Below are 19,703 nucleotides of genomic sequence, written 5' to 3'. Positions count from 1 at the left end.
CCAGTGGTGAGGACCAAGAAGGTATGGTCAAAAGGAAGTGGAAGAGTGCTTACAGGACGGCTTTGAGTCAGTGGACTGGACAATATTAATGGATTCATCTTCGAATCTGAATGAGTATGCTACTATCATCAGCAGCTTCATCAAGAACCGTATGGATGAGTGTGTGTCTTCGAGAACATACTGAACATATCTAAACCAAAAGCAATGGATGAACCAGGAGATTCATAGTCTACTGAGGGCTAGATCTGTGGCATTCAGGACTAGTGATCCAGAACTACACAGGTGTAGCCCCCCCTCTGGCCACCCTCAGGGTCACTCGGCTGGCTGTCGTCTAGGAAAACAGTCTCGGCCCCGCCAAACTGGATAATTCATTTGTGTGGATGCTGTGTGATGTATCCCACCCCACCCAAATAACAGACAATACACCAGATGCAATTAAATGATTTATAGTTTATAGATATTACTGCAACTATATAATTAATAGAGAATAAATATAAAAGGAAAATAAAAGGCGCTACACTTATCAAAGTTCAATATCCTCGTACACAAACAGTTGGAGCTCAAGGACCTTCTTCTTCACCCTGCGACCCCTCAGACCACCTTGACCGGCCGCCTGGGACCAACAACGGTGGTCGACCAGACGCTCCACATGAGTCCGCCTCCGTCTCCTCGCCGAACGCCCTCCTCGGGGTCCGACCCCGTTAGCGAACATCACAGCACCTCGTCCATCCTCTGTCTCGCTCTCCCGCCTTCTGCCCCAAAACCCCGCGCATACAGTATCTTCAAATACACCAAAACCATAACAACTATCCCAATTGGTTAATAGCACTAGCTTATCACACTCTAAAGCAAAACAATCGGCTAGCGCAAACTTTCTCAGCGTTTAACACAATAAAGCCGCATTCCCCAGATTAACATAACAAAGACGCCATTTTAATTAGCCTCCGCAGTAACATAAAAGTCGAAACCCCCTTACACAAGAAATCTGGGTACCACCATATTAAGGTGGTATTATGTAGGTTATGTTAAGAGCAAGAAAACAATTCTGGTTGAAGTTGGAGACAGAATTGGATACACGTCAGCTCTGGCGTGGCTGCAGGCTATTACTTCCTACAAAGCGTAACCTATCAACCATCACAAATGGCCTGTGATGCGTCACTCCTAGATGGGCTTAATGCCTTTTATGCAGGCTTTGAAATGAAAAGTAAAACTACACCTGTACAAATCCCTGCAACATCTGGTAACCCTGTAATCGCTGTCTCAGAGGACGACAACAGAACACATTTCAAGAGGGTGAACCTTTGCAAGGTGTCAGGCCCTGACGGTGATCTGGTAGGGTATCGGAAACCTGTGCCAACCAACTGGCAAGAGCCTTTAAGGACATCTTCAGTCTCTCACTGCTGTAGTTGGAGGTTTCCATCTGCTTCAAAAGAGCAATAATCATGTCAGTGCCCAGGTGTGAGCTGCCTCAATGACTATTACCCAGTTGTAGTCACATCTGCTGTGAGGAAGTGCTTTGAGAGGTTGGTCGTGGCCAGAATCAACTCCTGCCTAAGCAAAGACTTTGACCTACAGCAATTTGCCTTTTTCCACAGTAGGTCTACAGCAGATGCAATTTCACTGGCTCTCCACTTAGCCTTGGATCATCTAGACAATAGCAATACCTACATCAGTCTGCTGTTTATTGATTCCTAAACGCACAGTTCCCTAAACGCTGCTTGGGCAGGGCAAAAAGCATTATCAGGGAGGCATCTCACCCTAACCATGGACTTTTTACTCTCCTTCCATCCAGTAGGCGCTACAGGAGCCTCCACTCCCTCACCAGCAGGCACAGGAAGAGCTTCTTCCCTGAGGCTGTGGCACTGCTGAACCTCACATCACAGCGCTAAGCAGTATTGCATCCATATTGTACTGTCTCAGTACTTTTATATTTGTGTGCTGTAGCACTTCTTTTATTCACAGTTATTTTGTAAATAACACTATTCTTTGCATTTCTGGTCCGATGCTAAATGCATTTCATTGGTTTTGTATCTGTACTCGGCACAATGACAATAAAATTGAACCTAATCTAATCTAATCTAATCAAATCACATCGCAGTGTTCAACTCAACCAGACTGTCAGTCCTAATCAACAAGCTTCAAAAACTGTGCTCTGTACCTCCCTCTGCAACTGGATCCTTGAGTTCCTCATTGGGAAGTCAGTGTGGATTGGAAATAGCATCTCCTCCTCACGGACAATCAACATGGGTGCACCTTCAAGGATGCATACATGGCCCACTGCTCTACTCTTTCTACATGCATGACTGTGTTACTGAGCTCAGCTCAAACAGAAGCCGTAAATTCACCCATGTCATAACTGTTGTTGGCAGAATCTCAGTTGGTGGCGAGGAGGCACACAGGAGTGAGCTGGATGGGTTGGTTAAGTGGTGTAACCAAAACAACATAGCATTCAACATCAATAAGACCAAGGAATTGATTGTAGACTTCAGGAAGGGGAAATCTGAGAACACACAGCAGTTCTTCAATGTGTATAATTTATACATTCTTCGATAATAAATGTGCTTTGAACCTTATTGAGGGGTTGGCAGCTTCAAGTTCCTGGGTGTTAACATCTCTGAAGATGCATCCTGGACCTAACGTATTGATGCAATTATGAAGAAGTCCGTCCAATGTCTATATTTCATTCAGAGTTTGAGGAGATTTGGTAGTCAGCAAAGACTTGAGCAAATTTCTACGCATATACTGTAGAGAGGATTCAGTCTGATTGCATTACTCTCTGGCATGGAGGTCCAATGCACAGGACTGGAAAAAGCTACAGCGGATTGTAAACTCAGACAGCTCCATCATGGGCACTAGCCTCCCCAACACCAAAGACATCTTCAAAAACCAATGCTTCAAGAAGGTGGCATCTATCATGAGGGACTCTCACCTCCCAGGACATGCCCTCTTCTCATTACAACATCATGAAGGAGGTACAAGAGCCTGAAAATGCATACTCAACATTTTAGGAACAGCTTCTTGCCCTGCACCATCAGGTATCTGAATGGTCCATGAACCCATGAACACTACCTCACTATTTTGCTCAGTTTTTTGACAAGACCCAGCATAATTGGTTGGTATGGAAGTTTAGATCTTGTGCAAACTCAGGGTGAACAGGCTAGATACAAAATAGGCTTGGTGATAGGAAGTAGAGGGTGGTAGTGAGGGGTTCTTCAGACTAGAGGCCTGACCTACTAGAGGCTATTACACATAACACACACATTACTAGAGGCTATTCCACATTACACACACATGTGTAATGTGTAATAGAGGCTATTACACATTACACACACATTACTAGAGGCTATTCCACGTTACACACACATTACTAGAGGCTATTACACATTACACACACATTACTAGAGGCCTGTAATGTGCTGAAAGGATAAGTGCTAGATCCTTTGTTGATCATCATAAGCATTAATGATTTGGATTAGATGGCAAAAGCATGATTAGTATAGACCAAGAAAACTACTGCTGGAGGAACTCTGTGGATTGAGCAAGTTCCATGGAGGCAAAGAGATGGTCAATGTTTTGGGTCATAATCCTGAGTTCTGATCCAGCATCTGCCATGTCTCATGTCTCCTTAGAATTGCAAATGATACAAATATTAGTGATGTAGTGGAAAGTGAATAATGCTGTCTAAGGTTACAACAAGATCTAGATGAACTAGGAAAATGGACAACTGAATAGTAAATGGAATTCCAATTCATGAAGTGCAAAATGATACATTTTGGAAATTGTAATTGCAAAAGCCATGCTCAGTGAATAGCAGGGCACTGGGCTGTGTGATTGAACAGTGATACCTAGAGTTACATAGTTCCCTGAAAGCGCCAACACATGTTGACAGCATGTAAAGGTGCACAACATTCTTATTTTTTGCTTTTTTTCCTGATAGAGGATTCCAATTAGTTGGGCCATCAGTTAATACGGGCAGCTGCTTATTTAGGACATCTCTTAAATGAACAAAATAATCGAGAAAATTGCTGCAAGTTTTTTTATTTATTTGGGACACTATACTGGTCAACTGGGATAGGACAGGGTCTATCGAGCATCAGTCGTATACATTTGTGAGGCCATTAGATGCTACATCATGCTTAGTGCCAGCAGTTTTTAAATAGTGTCAGCTAGAGTGAGCTTGCGCTCAAAAAGCAGTGTTTCTGTTGCTGATAGTTGATGAGAAATAAGCAGTAAGATGATTCAAAGCTGTTTTGCTCACTGTGGTTTCAAGCACTCAGGCTTGGAGATGCCAGAACTACGAAGAAGTTGAAGGTATCAACAAGCATCTTGAGTTACAATCAAAATGAAGATTCAGAGGATGTAATCATCGAAAGCATTGGATGAAGACAGTCCATTATCTGCACTAGGGGTCTGCACTGATTTTGTTCATTGCATTCACTGGATGAATTCCTCAGTCAATGACTATTAGGAACAAATACACATATAGTATTATTGGTAGTGTAGTATTAAGAACATAATTTGTTTTTCAGTTTGTCTTTTTAACTATTTCCATGAAACTTTGACTAGTTGAGGCAGCCACTAGTTGAGAGCCAAAATTTACTGGTCCCAATGCATCCCAGTTAACAGGAATCCTGTGTATTTTCATTGTAATTTGTAGTAATTATTACACTGTACTGCTGCTACAAAACAACAAATTTCACGGCATGTGCCGGTGTTAATAAAACTAATTCTGATTCTAGTTCTGAATATTTATACGATAAATAGCAACGATGAAGTAGAAGACTTGATCACTGTGTTGTTTATAGGATCTTAGTGAGTGCAAAATGGCTGCTTCATTTCCAAAAATTGTGACTACTCTTCAGAAGGTGGATGCTTAATTCAGAGGAAAGTGTTGTAGGAAGCCTTTAGACTGAAAATGTTGTTAATAATGACATCAATTTCATTCATGCCTAATGAACCTCGACACTCACACTGCAGCCCTGAGCTCCTGTTCTAATTATAGCTTATTGTTAGGTTCTGATTTGCATTATTCATTGATGCACGAATGTATATAGAACATAGAACAGTACAGCACATTACAGGCCCTTTGGCCCACAAGGTTGTGCCAACTCTTAAACCCTGCCTCCCATATAACCCCCCACCTTAAATTCCTCCATATACTTGTCTAGCAGTCTCTTAAATTTCACTAGTGTATCTGCCTCCACCACTGACTCAGGCAGTGCATTCCACGCACCAACCACTCTGAGTAAAAAACCTTCCTCTAAGATCCCCCATGAACTTCCCACTCCTTTCCTTAAAGCCATGTCCCCTTCTATTGAGCAGTGGTGCCCTGGGGAAGAGGCGCTGGCTGTCCACTCTATCTATTCCTCTTAATATCTTGTATACCTCTATCACGTCTCCTCTTATCCTCCTTCTCTCCAGAGAGTAAAACCCTATCTCCCTTAATCTCTGATCATAATGCATACTCTCTAAACCAGGCAGCATCCTGGTAAATCTCCTCTGTACCCTTTCCAATGCTTCCACATCCTTCCTATAGTGAGGTGAACAGAACTGGACACAATACTCCAAGTGTGGCCTAACCAGAGTTTTATAGAGCTGTGTCATTACCCCGCAACTCTTAAACTCTATCCCTCAACTTATGAAAGCTAACACTCCATAAGCTTTCTTAACTGCCCTATCGACCTGTGAGGCAACTTTCAGGGATCTGTGGACGTGTACCCCCAGATCCCTCTGCTCCTCCACCCTACCAAGTATCCTGCCATTTACTTTGTACTCTGCCTTCCAAAGTGTACCACCTCATACTTCTCCAGGTTGAACTCCATCTGCCACTTCTCAGCCCACTTCTGCATTTTGGCGAGACCGGACGCAGGCTGGGAGACCGTTTTGCTGAACACCTATGCTCAAGTTAAAAAAGTGAAAGGTGTTGAAAACACTTAAAAACTCATTAACCACTGAAAGTAAGTATTTAAAAGTAATTCCGACATTTAAAAGGGAAGTAAAAATATTTTGAAAATTGTTTCTGAAGATGTTTGGAAAGTTAGTAACACTCTTAAATAGATTTCCCCTCTTATCAGTTGAGCACCCAATTCTTGAGTATAACATCAACAAGTCAAATCTTGCCCTTCTTACATTGCTCATCACTGAGAATATCTAAAGTGGAGGTTGATTTGTTCTTCATTGGTAAGCGTGTCAAAGGTTACGGGGAGAAGGCAAGAGAATGCGGTTGAGAGGGATAATAAATCAGCCAGGATGAAGTAGCAGAGCAGGCTGGATGGACTGAATGGCCTAATTCTGCTCCTATGTCACGCTCTTGCAAACTACTGTACGTCTGTACAACAATTAGGAATACAAACTTCAACTTAGGGTTCATAACTGGATATACTGGAGGTTGTGGTAGAACAACAAGCTCTCCAGAAAATTCTGGACAATGTTTCTCACTCTCTGCATGCCACCTTGGCTGAACAGAGGAGAACTTTTAGTAATCGACTAAGACAACCGTGCTACTCCAAGGAGTGCTATATGAGATCATTCTTACCCTTGGCTATTAGGTTTTATAATGTGTCAGCCTATAGCTGGGCAAGTGATGACCTCCTCCTGTTAGACTGTTACTAACTTCTGTTTACCAGAGCTCTCTTTAAGCTCTGCTTACCACACCCTGCAATCGCAAGCACCTTTTGCAATACTGTGCAATTCTACCATCACTTCTTATCTGAACAGTGTGAATGTGCACCTGTTACTGTATATTATGACAGTAATTCTTGCACTACCACCTTATCAGTGTGAACTTATAAATCTTATACGTCTTATTTTTAAGGTGACTTATTTTTATTTTCTTACTTTTCTTCTAATATTTGTATATCTGTGCACTTGTAATACAACTGTGACACTGAAATTTCCTTTAGGATTATTAAAGTATCTTTCCATTTTGCACAAGTCCAGAGCACTGAAATCAGCTGTAGATTCTCTTGTATTATTCTAGCTGACCCCTATTTGTATTCCTAATTATTGTTCGGCTGCACAGTAGTTATGCAAGACCATAAGACATAAGAGCAGAATTAGGCAATTCGGCTCATTCAGTCTGCTCTGCCGTTTCATTGTGGCTGATTTATTATTCCTCTCAAGTGTCTGGGTAATAGGCAAGTGGAACTAGGTGGTGGAAATATCAAAAGTGAGTGATGGCAAACAGGGGATGGTTGTGGGGTGGGGGTGGGCGGGAACTCAATGTGATTGGGTTGTAGACCACCCAGGCAAAATGTGAGGTGTTACTCTTCTAGTTAGCGTTTGGCCTTACTCTGGAGGTAGCCACCTCCTCTGCACACTGCAGCATCTCCATCCAAAGCTTCAGCTATCGCTTTGCCTCCTCAGATGCAGCCAGACCCTTTGATATTCTCCTTCAGGTTTGTTTTGTGCCCAACAATCAATCAATCAATTTTTTGTTCATTTCGGAGGAGATCATTGGTGTAGGTTCCTCTCCGGTAGCCCTCAATTCTGGTAAACCACAGCCTCTGCTAGGGTTTGTCCCAACATTTCACTTTCTATCTTTTGTGCCTTCTTGACCCAAATCCTGAATCATGGAACCACTCCTATAGTTTAAATTAATGCCTATTTGTATCTTGTGTTCTCAGTCCCCTTCCTCTTGGGAGTTATGGGCATGTACCTGTTAACCCCTTAACTTCTGGCTCTCATCTTCTCCATACCAACAATCTGGATGTGAATGTACAAGGCATGATTTATAAGTTTTGGGGCTCTGTCACAGACTGTGGTGGAGGCCAAGTCCATGGGTATACTTAAGGCAGAAGTTGATAGTTTCCTGATCAGTTAGGGCATCAAAGGATATGGTGATAAGGCAGGTGTAGGGGATGATTGGGATCCAGGATCAGCCATGGTGGAATGGTGGAACAAACTCAATGGGCTGAATAGCCTAATTCTGCTCCTGTGTCCTCTGGTCTTAAGATGCTAAAAAATGGTGGTGGTATATATAGTATAGAAGGTTATCAAAAATTACAGCAGTTTCTTGACCAGTGTTCAATCTGTGATCGGCGCGCCTGAGTAGATCCAAAAGACCTGTTTCTGTGTTGTGTTACTCAATGTCTCTAAGTAGTTCTCCAGACCCAGAGCTTCCACAATCTGTGCAAAGACTCTACCTTCACAATCTTCCAGGATCTGGTCAATGAAGCAGTCATACAGTGTCTCTCATCTGAAACTAATTCTTTTTACCTTGTGATCTGCTCTATCACTTGCAGTCCTTCTTTCAAAGAAGCACAGAGAGCTGGAGCAGGGAAAAAGGCCATTTAGCCCACTACGTCCACACTATCAACCGTCCATTTACACTGTTTCTACATTAATCCCAAATATCAACACAAAGGATTCTGCAGATGCTGGAAATCTCGAAAAATAAGCTGAAATTGTTGGAGGATCTCAAGTCAGGCAGCATCCCATTTTTTAATTCAATGTTTAAAAATTATTTCCGCATCCTCTTCAACTTCCCCCGGACTCTACCACTCACCTGCACACCTGGAGCAATTCACAACAACAAACTAACCTGGTAACCCACACATCCTTGAGGTGTGGAAGGAAACCTGAAGCACCCAAGGCAAACCTGCACAGTCACAGGAAGATCGTGCAAACTCCAAATAGATGGCACACAAGGCCAGGATTGAACACTGGTCTTTAGTGCTATTGGGCTGGGGCTCTGATAGCTGCAGTACCTGCTCCCATCTGTTTTTCCAGAACAGAGTGCAGGAGACTCGGTCAATATACCCAACTAGCCACACACCAGTATATCAGTCAGGGAGTATCCTGTAGTGAAGGGTGAGCGGACAACCACATGAGAAGAAGCAATGATGACCAGTGACACATAGACCACTTGAAATCTTTATTGCTAACTGTTTTTTCATACCAATGGTGCAGGGAACATTGCCAAAAACATTGGATTTGAGGAAAGTAGCACTAGAGGACCATCATCAGAAATCGAGGAGTTCTTGAACTATTGATCTCCGAAACTCTATTAGGCATCCTCTAGAGCAAGGATTCCCAAACCGTTTTTCATGCCATGGACTCTTACCATTAACCAAGGGGTTGATGGGCTCTGGGTTGGGAAACCCTGGCCAAGAGGAACACCACTTAGAGGATTAAACTTCTAACTGTTATAGTGGGTAGCAAAGAAAAAAGGGAAATATTCTGTCCTCATCCAAAATCCCATTGGGATGAGCTAGCTATTGGCAGCTTTAGCCTGTGATCCAGTCAAATTGAGCGCGATTTCACCAGATTTTCCCCAATCAGTCCAGTTGAAGCAATTCTGCCTGACCCATTGTGACTTGTTTGTTACTTCAACACCTGATCAATTCTGGCTGGGTGCATGCAGAATTTCGGATCTTTGCAGACAATTCCTATTTGCTGCACATTGTCAAGTGCAGTATGCTGTGGTCTCACATCACTCCCACCTCCAACTCAGTCAATCTCCACAATCTGCATGCATGCCTCTGAGGAGGCCTGAAAAACCTCTTAGCCTCTACTGACCTCTACTGTCAAGAAATCCATGGCCTCCTCTACTGTCGAGATGAAGCCGCACTTAGGTTGGAGGAACAACACCTTATATTCCGTCTGGGTAGCCTCCCACCTGATGGCATGAACATTGATTTCTCTAATTTCTGTTAACGCCCCTCCTCCCCTTCTTACCCCATTCCTAATTTTTTTTTTCTCTCTTTCCCTCTCGCAATAATTCCTTGCCTGTTCTCCATCTTCCTCTGGTGTTCCCCTCCCCCCTTTCTTTCTTCCAAGGCATTCTGTCCCAGGATACTCCCCCTTGTTCAGCCTCGTATCCCTTTTGCCAATCAATTTCCCAGCTCTTGGCTTCATCCTCCCCCTCCTGCCTTTTCATATCATTTCTGGTCTTCCCTCCCCCTCCCACTTTCAAATCTCTTACTATCTCTTTTTTCCATTAGTCCTGACGAAGGGTTTCAACCCGAAATGTTGACTGTACTTCTTCCTATACATGCTGCCTGGCCTGCTGTGTTGCACCAGCATTTTGTGTGTGTTGTTTGAATTTCCAGCATCTGCAGATTTTCTCATGTTAGCTATCACCAGAAGTTTATCATTAACAAGTTATAATTGAGCAGTACCACACCTCAATTTATCATTAGCACTTCTTAACACTCCCTGTGATTGGGAGCTTCGAGTTCCTGGGTATAAACATCATCAATAACTTGTCCTGGTAAAACTACATAGACACCATGGCCAAGAAAGTATACTAAAACCTCTACTTGCTCTAGAGATTAAAGAAATCTATCATGCCTCACCAATTTTCGCCGATGCATCAGAGAAAGCATCCTATCCAGAAGCGTCAGAACTTGGTAAGACAAATGCTTTCAGCAAACTTGCAAGAAACTACAGAGAGCTGCAGACACAGCTTAGCACGTCATAAAATCCAGCCTCTGCCTACATTGCTTGCCACCTTGCTCAAGAGGCCTTCATAACTAAAGCTTCCTTCCATCCTGGACAATCTCTCTTCTCCCACTTCTCATGAAAAAGGAGATACGAAGGCCAAGAACCATGTACGCCCAGGCTCAAGAACAACTTCTATCCAGCTGTTATAAGGTTATTCAATGCTTCTCTTGAATGATAAGATAGACTCTTGACTCACTTTCTACCTTGTCATGGCCTTCCACTTTATTGTCTGCCTGCACTGCATCTTCTCCGTAATTGTACTGCTATATTCAGAATCAGAAACAGATTCAAGTTTAATATCACTGTCTAATATGGTGTGAAATTTGTACTGTGGCAGAAGTATAATGCAAAGACATAAAATTACTATAAATTACAAAATAAATAAGTACAGGGTGTAAAAGAAAGGAATAATGAGGCAGTGTTCATGGGTTCATGGACCATTTAGAAATCTGATGATGGAGCGGAAGAAGCTGTCCTGAACCATTAAGCATTGGTCTTCAAGCCACTGTATCTCCTCCCTGATGGTAGAGCGCATACCCCAGAGAGTCCTTGATGATAGATTCCGCCATTTTGAAGCACTGCTTCTGAAGATACTCTTGATGTTGGGGAAGGTTGTTTCTGAAATGGAAATGGTTGAGTCTAGAAATCAGTGCAACCTCTTGTGATCCTGTGCATTGGAGCCTCCATACCACCGTGTGCTACAAATGGTCAGAATGCTCTCTGCTGTTTGGTGACATACCAAATCTCCTCAAACTCGTAATGAAGGAGAGACACTGGTGTGCCTTCCTTGTGATTGCATCAATATGTTGTGCCCAGGACAGATCCTCTGAGATTTTGACACCCAGGAACTTAAAGCTGCTCAGCTTTTCCAGTGACTCCTCAATGAAGACTTGTGTGTGTCCTTCTGAACTCCCCTTCCAGGTCTTGTTGACATTGAATAGGATGCTGTCATGGCACTGTTCAATCAGTGAGTCTGTCTCACTCCTGTATGCTTCCTCATTGCCATCTGAGATTGTACCAACAGTGGTATCATCTGTGAATTTATAAATTCTATTTGAGCTGTGCTTAGCCACACAGTCATGAGGATAGAGAGAGTAGAGCAGTGAGCTAAGCACGTATCCTTGAGGTGTGCACCTGTGTTGATCGTCGACGTGATTCTGAAAACTGTTTTTGCTTTTCACTTTTGCTACGTCGATGTACTAATATGATGAACTAATTTGTGTGGAGAGAAAAAAAAAACAAAGTTTTTCATTGTACCTCATTACACGTGACAATAATAAACAAATTAAATTACACACCACTTTGAGATAATGCAGACTCCACAATGGAGTAGTTCAGATGCCACAAAAATGATGACCCATTGATGCTATATCTCTTCAGTGATTTCAACATCTGCTCATATGCTACCTCTCCTGCAGCTCACTCAACTGGAACATGCCAGCATCAAATGCTCACACCAACATCTCATTTGTCTCCAGTCCTAGCGCCAGCAACAATGTCGCCTTTGCCTTCTCATACGTTGCCACGTTTCTCAGCCTTGCTACCAAAACAATACTCTGCTGCTTTGGAGACATCCCCACTCATTTCATACACTGAACAGGCAGCTTAATCCACATGCATTTTGAGCTCAACAGCTGGAAAGACCAGCTATGGTCTAAAGGTTCCATTAGTGGTCTATGGTCCATGACAATATATAGCAAAGAGCAGGGTGCCAAAGAAAGAAAGCCGAATTGTCCTCTCCAACTTGATGGCTAGTGAAAAAAAAAATGCAGATGTGAAAATTCCTCACCCTTTTCTGCAACATTTCTATATGATTGTATGACTCTCTAAACCACCACCGTTGCCAACAACTGGGGAACCAAGCAGAAGATGTCCAGAAAACTGTTTTGGAGTGAAAGAAGTTTAAAGAGGTGCAACTGCTCACATGATCTGTTAGCCAGCAAATCTGCCTCTGCAAAGTTTTGCCTGAATCCTCATTAGCCAGTCTGAACACAGACTGACCACCAGAGCCTGGTGTCGAAGACTTAAGGATTGCACCTTTCTGCCAATCACTCTGGACTGACTTCACTTTCGAAAGTCATTTTCTTCTGATCCCTGTTCAGACATACTGAACTTCCAGTTCTCAAAAGTCTTTGACGAATCCCTTCAGTTATTTCGACATGTGCTCATATGCAGACATGGTCAAGAGGTTGAGTTGTTGTTCAGATCAAACATCAGAAGTGGCTTTGACCGTGGAATGATTGTGGTTTGAATCTCAGAAGCCTAGGATTTTTCTTGGACAACAGTCTCCAGAGTTTATGGAGAATAGCGCAAAATCAAAAAGAAAGTAATCTCCGGTGAGTGGCAGTTCTTGCTAATGAGAGAGGTCAGAGGAGAATAACCAGACTGGTTCAAGCCGACAGGAAGGTGACAGTAACTCAAATAACCATGTATTACAACAGTGGTGTGCAGAAGAGCATCTCTAAATGCATAACACATTAAACCTTGAAGCGTAAACACAAGAAATTCTGGAGATGCTGGAAATCCAAAGCAACACCAAGAAAATATTGGTGTCATAAGGGGGCATTGGGAGCGGACCCAAATGCAAGGCACACACACTGAAGTACTAGGAACAGGACTATATTTATCGAGATAGCAAGGTGAGTAGGGAAGAAATGATTCTGGACATTGACACAGGCCCTGGACGAGACTAGGATTCAGGGCCTGGGCTAGGACTTGGACTAGAAACACGGGACCCGGACGGGAAACTAGGAACGAGGAGCCTGGACTAGGAACATGGAACTCGGAACTCCAGAACCAGAGCCTGGACAAGGACCCGGAACCTGGGTCTTGGTTGGGACTCAGAACCTTGGTGTTGACTCAGAACCGGAACCCGGGTCTAGGCTAAGACTCGGGACTAGGATCTTGGCAAGATCTTGGACGTGGCTAAAGCACAGGACGAGGTACCCCAGCGCTGGGCTGGGTGAGGAACTCCTGGGCTAGGCGAGGCACCGGAACTAGATGAGGACTCGAAGCTCAGATTTGGACAGGGCTGGAACACGGCTCCTGGACTTGGACTTGAACAAGATGCTCAGAGCCTTGGACTTGAACTGGACGAGGTACTCCAGGGCAGGACATGGCTCTTGGACTCAGCTTGGTTAGGCTCTAGGACGTGGAGCCGGGACCCTTTTTAGGACATGGGGTCAGGACCTTTTCCAGGACGCGGGGCCGGGATGACTGCCAAGGTAAACTGCCGAGGGACTCCTGGACTGGACGAGGCACATGGACAGGACAAGAACACGAAGCCTTGACTTGGACAGGACTGGAACACGGCACCTGGAACTTGGAACACAGGAACACAGAGCCAGGACCCCTCCTTGGGAACAAGACTTAGGGCCGGGGCTTTACACAGAGACAGGACCCCTCGGGAACAGGACCTAGGGCCGGGACTCTTCTTTGACACAGACACTAAACACAGGGACACAAAGAGATAGTTCCAAACTCAATGATAGATGGTTCCTTATCTTCTTCTTCTTCTTGTGTTGTTTTATGGTGGTTGGCAAACCAACTTTAAGGTGCATTACCACCACCCGCTTGACTGGAGTGTGGATCGTTGGATAAACAGGAGAAGGGAAAAGAATTGCATTCCCTATATTCTATATAATAAACCTGAGTCTTTCAGATACTTCATGATACAAATCTGTATTTCTCTTGAATTCCCACTTAAAATGTCTTCTATACCCACATCAGTTTTTTTGTTTATCTTAAGCGCTCCTATCATCTTCACTCTTTCTTTTTGATACTTCTTACATTTTATCAATACATGTTCAACTGTTTCTGGTTGATTACAGTATTCACACAACCCAGTTGGATGTTTCCCTATTTTGTGTAATGTGTAATTAAGATTAGTGTGTCCAATTCTCAAGCGACTGATGATCACTTCTGTCTTTCTGTATCCACTTTACAATCTTTTGTATCTGACTTGCCTCTGTATTTTGCACAGTTGTCTCCCTGTTTCAGTCTCATCCCAATGCTTCTGCCATGTCTCCTCAATACGTGTTTTAATAATGCTCTTGACTTCTGCTTTGCTAAGAGGGATCTGAACCTCAATTATAGACGATTTGAGCGATTGTTTAGCTGTACTATCGACTTTTTCATTACCCTCCACTCTACAATGAGCAGGAACCCAAAGAAAGCTTACTTCTTTTTTTTTTAATTTTATTTTTATTTGGATAAGGAGTTCACAATTATCATGTACTTTTTTCACACATATAACCTTTTCCATTTTTTTATATGTATAAAACTACAATTATTTATACATTCTTAAGTACACATTGAGATGATATAAAAGCAAAATAAACATTTAAATAGATAATTATGTATTGTGGTAAATCTAACCTATTAGGCTAAGTAATGAAATTAGTTGTTAAGAAAAATGGTAATAATAGTTTCCATACAACCCTTCTGGACCATTTCCACTGGTCCAAAATGTTGCATACAAGCCTATATACCAACCATTGTAGGTGTTTATATCCCAATTTGTTCGTGCTTGTTCCTGCCCGCAGACATAATTATCCAATCCCTATGTACTTATTTACTTAATTTTTTCTTTTTTTTTATCCCTTTCCCAAATCTTTCCCTTTACTTGTGTTAATTCTCTATTTTCCAAAAAAAAACAACAAACATTTAGACTAGGGGTGCTTACGTTAGCAATATTACTGTGTTGATGAGAAGAGCAATATAAATCATTAGGAGAGTCATCTAAAGTCTGCTCGCATTGGGGTTATATATTCAATCCATTTATTCCAGATTTGATAAAATGTTTCTTTTTGAGTTCTCAGGGAGTAGGTCAACTTTTCCATTTTAAATATTTCCAAGATAATTTCTTACCAATCTTCTAATGTAGGTGACTTCTACCCAATTTTTGGTCAGTGTATATAACTTGAATAGAATCTCCAATAAAATATCCTGTGTACTTTCTGATTTTCTTGATTTGATCGAGGTTAATGCAGATAAACTGTCTGAACAGGTTATAGCCTTTTTGATATTATTTTCTTCTATCCAAGATAATGCACTCAATATTGCTATTAATTCTGTTGTATACACTGATAAATGGTTTGATGTTCTTTTCCTGATACTAGTTTTGCACTGAGGAATGTAGACTGCAATACCTGTTTGGCCAGATCTAGGGTCTTTTGATCCATCCGTAAATATTACAAATTCATTTCTAAAAGGCAAGTCTATATATTATTGTACTATCTGTTTGAATCCATAGTTAGACTTTTTTAAAAGTTGTTGCAGGTTTTTATCTATTGTATGCACTGTTCCTTACCTTGGCATGGCAAGGCTCCGGTCTCACTCCAGCAGTTGAGCTTGACGAGGCTTCAGAAGGAAGGGGAAGGGAAAAGGAACAGTCCAGCAGGGAATCCTTGGTTTGAGAGGTACTTATGTGTCAGCCAAAACGAGAAATCAGGTAGCTCAATTCAGGCACCCAATGGAACAAGGGAAAACAGGAAAACCCGGAATAAGGAGTAGACGGAGCGGACTGTGAACCGGAATGCAGATTCACGGACCGGACCATGACAATTGGAGGAACTCAGCAGATCAGTCAGCATCTATGGAAATGAATAAACAGTCAATATTTCAGACTGAGACCCTTCTTCAGGACTGGAAAGGAAGGAAGAAGACACCAGAATAAAAAGGTGTAATTAAAAGTTTTGTTATGCTGAGCAAAAAAAAATTTAAAAGGTGTGGAGCAGGGAAGGAGGATAGCTAAAAGGCGATATGTGAAGCCAGATGAGTGGGAAAGGTAAAGAGCAGAAGAGGAAGGAATCTGATGGGAGAGGAGAGTGCACCATGGGGGAAAGGGAGGAAGGAGTGACGAGTGTGAAGAGGTAAGAGGCCAGTGGGGGGGACAGAAGAGGGAAAACATTTTACTGATAGGAGACATTAATGTTCATGCCATCAGGTTGGAGGCTACCCAAACAGAATACGAGGCATTGCTCCTCCAACCTGAGGGTGGCCTCATCATGGCAGAAGAGAAGGCCATTCCCAGTGGGAATTGGAATAGGAATTAAAATGGTTGGCTACCGAAAAAACCGAAGTGGAGGGGCTAGAGCAGCAGAAGACTAAAATCATGCACGGGTGTCCACTGTATTGGGTACACGGAGTGTAAATGAATAGCGTGCAGTAGTATAATGAACTGAATTCCTTTATTGATGGGAGCACGTCCCAACTAAATACCTAGCAGTGTCTGATACAACAGTGTATTACAGTTAAAAAATCTTTAACACTCTGTTCTTAAAAAGTCTTTTCCGCTTATACCTGCTACAAAATATTGACATTTTTGCATGCCAACGACTTTAGAAAATACTTAGAAAAGCACTCGTTATTGAGACAGCTTGAGTTGTGGAGTATCTGCTGAATTCGAGACAGACCATGTGGCTGAGTTATATTTTTCAAAAAGTGCCCGAAGATATGAGTAATCAAGATCGGAACTTAAGTCAGAAAACGAAACAGAAATCATTATGAAAGATAATTTCCTGTCAAACGTGGTCTGTGCACACGTTTTCTTTTACCCTTGTTTTACGCTACCATGGCTACAAAAACAAGGCAGCAAATGACAGGAAACCACCGTGTTTTATTTCTTTAATCCAGTCAATAGGTTTTTCTAGACCACTCAAATCTGCAACTGCGGTATTATGTTTAAATGTGTGGATTGGATATTATAGTCAGGAAAATAAAGCTGAGGCATGAGTGGAAAGCGGAGAGGGATGTGCTGCCGAGATACTGGTCAGACCCCAATTATTGGACGGGTGGATTGCGTGGCGGTGTAGTTGTGGTGAGAACACTTTCATTCTACCACACTTGAAATCCCGCGGAGGCGCGTCCAGAACTGTACGACTTTTCTCCAAAACTTTTTAAGGCCGGAAACGTCGAGTTTATCGTCAGGAGCATTCCTCCACCCCCACCCCTCCTCTTTTCGCTCTGCGTATGTGCATTACTGATTCCCGTCTTCGGTTACTATACAATCCAAATGGAAGGGCAGAAAGTGGGAAGTGTCAGGTCGCAGGGAAGAAGAACTGCCAAGAAGTCCACAAAGAGGAAATAATTTATTTCTGGGGGAAAAAATGAGAGTGTGTCTGAGGAACAGCACTTGATGAAGTGGCAGGACGACATGTGTTGGCTGCGTTCTGGGACAGTGGCGGGCTTTCAGATAGTTGGATGTGTCGGAGTCCTGATGATATTTTCAGTCCTGTATTCCTGCTGATATGCTTTTGCCCCTCAGTGCTGGTGATAATTATATCTGGATGCCTTGCTTACACGTTGAATCTTGCAATCTTGTGAACGATAGCGATCTTGGCGAAAGTTCTGCACATCCTCCAGCCAGTAACATTTACGCACCTTGCAATATTAGTGCTATTAACACGCTTTCCGATTTTGGTTGGTGATTGATTATTTGTTTGCTTTGCAATCTTTTTTGTTGTTGCACGCTTTGCTATCTTGGTAGCTGCTTGTTCGCACTTTCGGTGGTAGTTTCCATTCTTGCAGTTTGGTGCATGAGTTTATCTGTGCTGCTGGTGTTCAAGGTGGAGGGAGGGTGGAGTGGCGCTGCGGGGCTTGCGATGGCCCAAGAAAGCATTTGGCGGGGATGTTGCAAGCTGTCTCGCAAAAGCAAGGTGTCGAAGACAGAAAGCCGGAGTGTCCGCTCCAACCTGTTGCAGGATAAGCCGGTACGTCGACACGCCGACAACAGGCTGAAGACCACCAAGTACTCGCTGCTCTCCTTCCTCCCCAAGAACCTCTTTGAGCAGTTCCACCGTTTCGCCAACGTCTACTTCGTCTTCATCGCCCTGCTGAACTTTGTGCCTGTGGTCGGGGCGTTCCAGCCCGAGCTAGCCCTGGCTCCCGTAGTCTTCATCCTCTCAGTGACCGCATTCAAAGACCTGTGGGAGGACTACAGGAGGTACAGGTCCGACCAGGAGATCAACCACATGGACTGCCTCATCTACTGCAGGTACTTGTCCCAGCAAGAGAAAGCAGGTGTCCAAATCACCACTACAACATTATGCACACATTAAGAACATAGAACTTACAGCTTAGTGCAGGCCCTTCGGCCCACGATGTTGTGCCGACCCTTAACCGACTCTAAGATCAATCAAACCCTTTGTTTCCACATAACCCTCGTTCTTTCCATCATTCTTGTGCCTACCTAAGGTTTTCTCAAATGCCCCTAAATGTATCTGTCTCTACCACCACTCTTGGCAGGGTAATCCATGCATCCCCCCACTCTGTAAAGAACTTAACTCTTATATCACCCCTATACTTTTCCTCCACTCATCTTCAAAATATGCCCCAACTATAAAACTTAGCTGCCCTGGGGGAAAAGTCTCTAGCTATCCACATGATCTATTCCATCATATCATCTTGTGCACCTCTTGTCCAGTCACTTCTCATCATCCTTCAGTCCAAAGTGAAAAGCCCTAGCTTGGTCAGCCTATCTTCATAAAACATTCCCTCTTAATCCATAGAGCATCCTGGCATGTCTTCTCTGCACCCTTAATAATACAGAAACTAGTACAGCTATAGAAAGAGAAGTGATCAAAAGTAGTACTTGTTTAGAATTGAATGCATTCGAAAATGAAAAGAGTTTTAGAGGTATAGGCTTTCCAAACTGAAATACGTTTAAAAATACAAGTACACCTTTGTTTGAGTACAAGTACTGAGAAATAACACTAAAAACACCTGTATTTCTAAAATAGGTATAATGTTGGAACGTTATATTATTATAATTATATATTTCTTACTATTTTTGAATACCTTTATTTCCAAAACAAGTGTAATAATAATGGTATTTTAAAAATTATTATTTTAGGTATCTGTATTTCTCAAGGAATATTATTCTGGAGTTACCCGTATTTCTAAACAGGTGTACTAATGGCATAACTGTATTGCTAAGGGAATATTAGCATGTCATTTCTGCCCTGGAGAGAAGTCTGGCTATCCACTTAAGCTATCCATTTTATGGTCTTGTACACCTCTATCAAGTCACCTCTCATCCTCCTTCACAGGATGAATGTATTGTATTCCTAGATCAGGTGAAATTTTGGAATACCAGTATTCCTAAATAATATTGATTTGGAATTCAAGATTATATAATTAAACACACTTTGGAAAGAATGGCATTCAAAAGATTGCTCTAAAATTACAAGTGTTTCAAAATTATACCTGTTTTAAAAGTACAGACATTCCAGATTAATACTGCTTCAGAAATATAG

At 42.6% G+C, this 19,703-nt stretch overlaps 1 protein-coding gene across 5 annotated transcripts in view; it reads left to right on the top strand.

The window, feature by feature from the left end:
- atp10a (ATPase phospholipid transporting 10A) overlaps positions 1–19,703 on the top strand; it is a 393,032-nt gene that overhangs the window by 130,062 nt on the left and 243,267 nt on the right. For 2 of the 5 annotated variants that reach the window (XM_063054504.1, XM_063054503.1), the window contains exon 1: positions 17,034–18,442. The exons of the other annotated variants lie outside the window; for them this stretch is intronic. In XM_063054504.1, coding sequence (XP_062910574.1) covers positions 17,985–18,442 — 458 coding nt within the window. In that variant the 5' untranslated portion in view covers positions 17,034–17,984. Of the gene's footprint in view, positions 1–17,033; positions 18,443–19,703 lie in introns of those variants that run through there. 5 annotated transcript variants of the gene reach the window in all.

Source organism: Mobula hypostoma, chromosome 7, assembly GCF_963921235.1.
Source record: "Mobula hypostoma chromosome 7, sMobHyp1.1, whole genome shotgun sequence".
Taxonomy (NCBI): Eukaryota; Metazoa; Chordata; class Chondrichthyes; order Myliobatiformes; family Myliobatidae; genus Mobula; species Mobula hypostoma.
The sequence above is the reverse complement of the archived record's forward strand: the minus strand, read 5'-3'. Positions and strand labels throughout refer to the sequence as shown.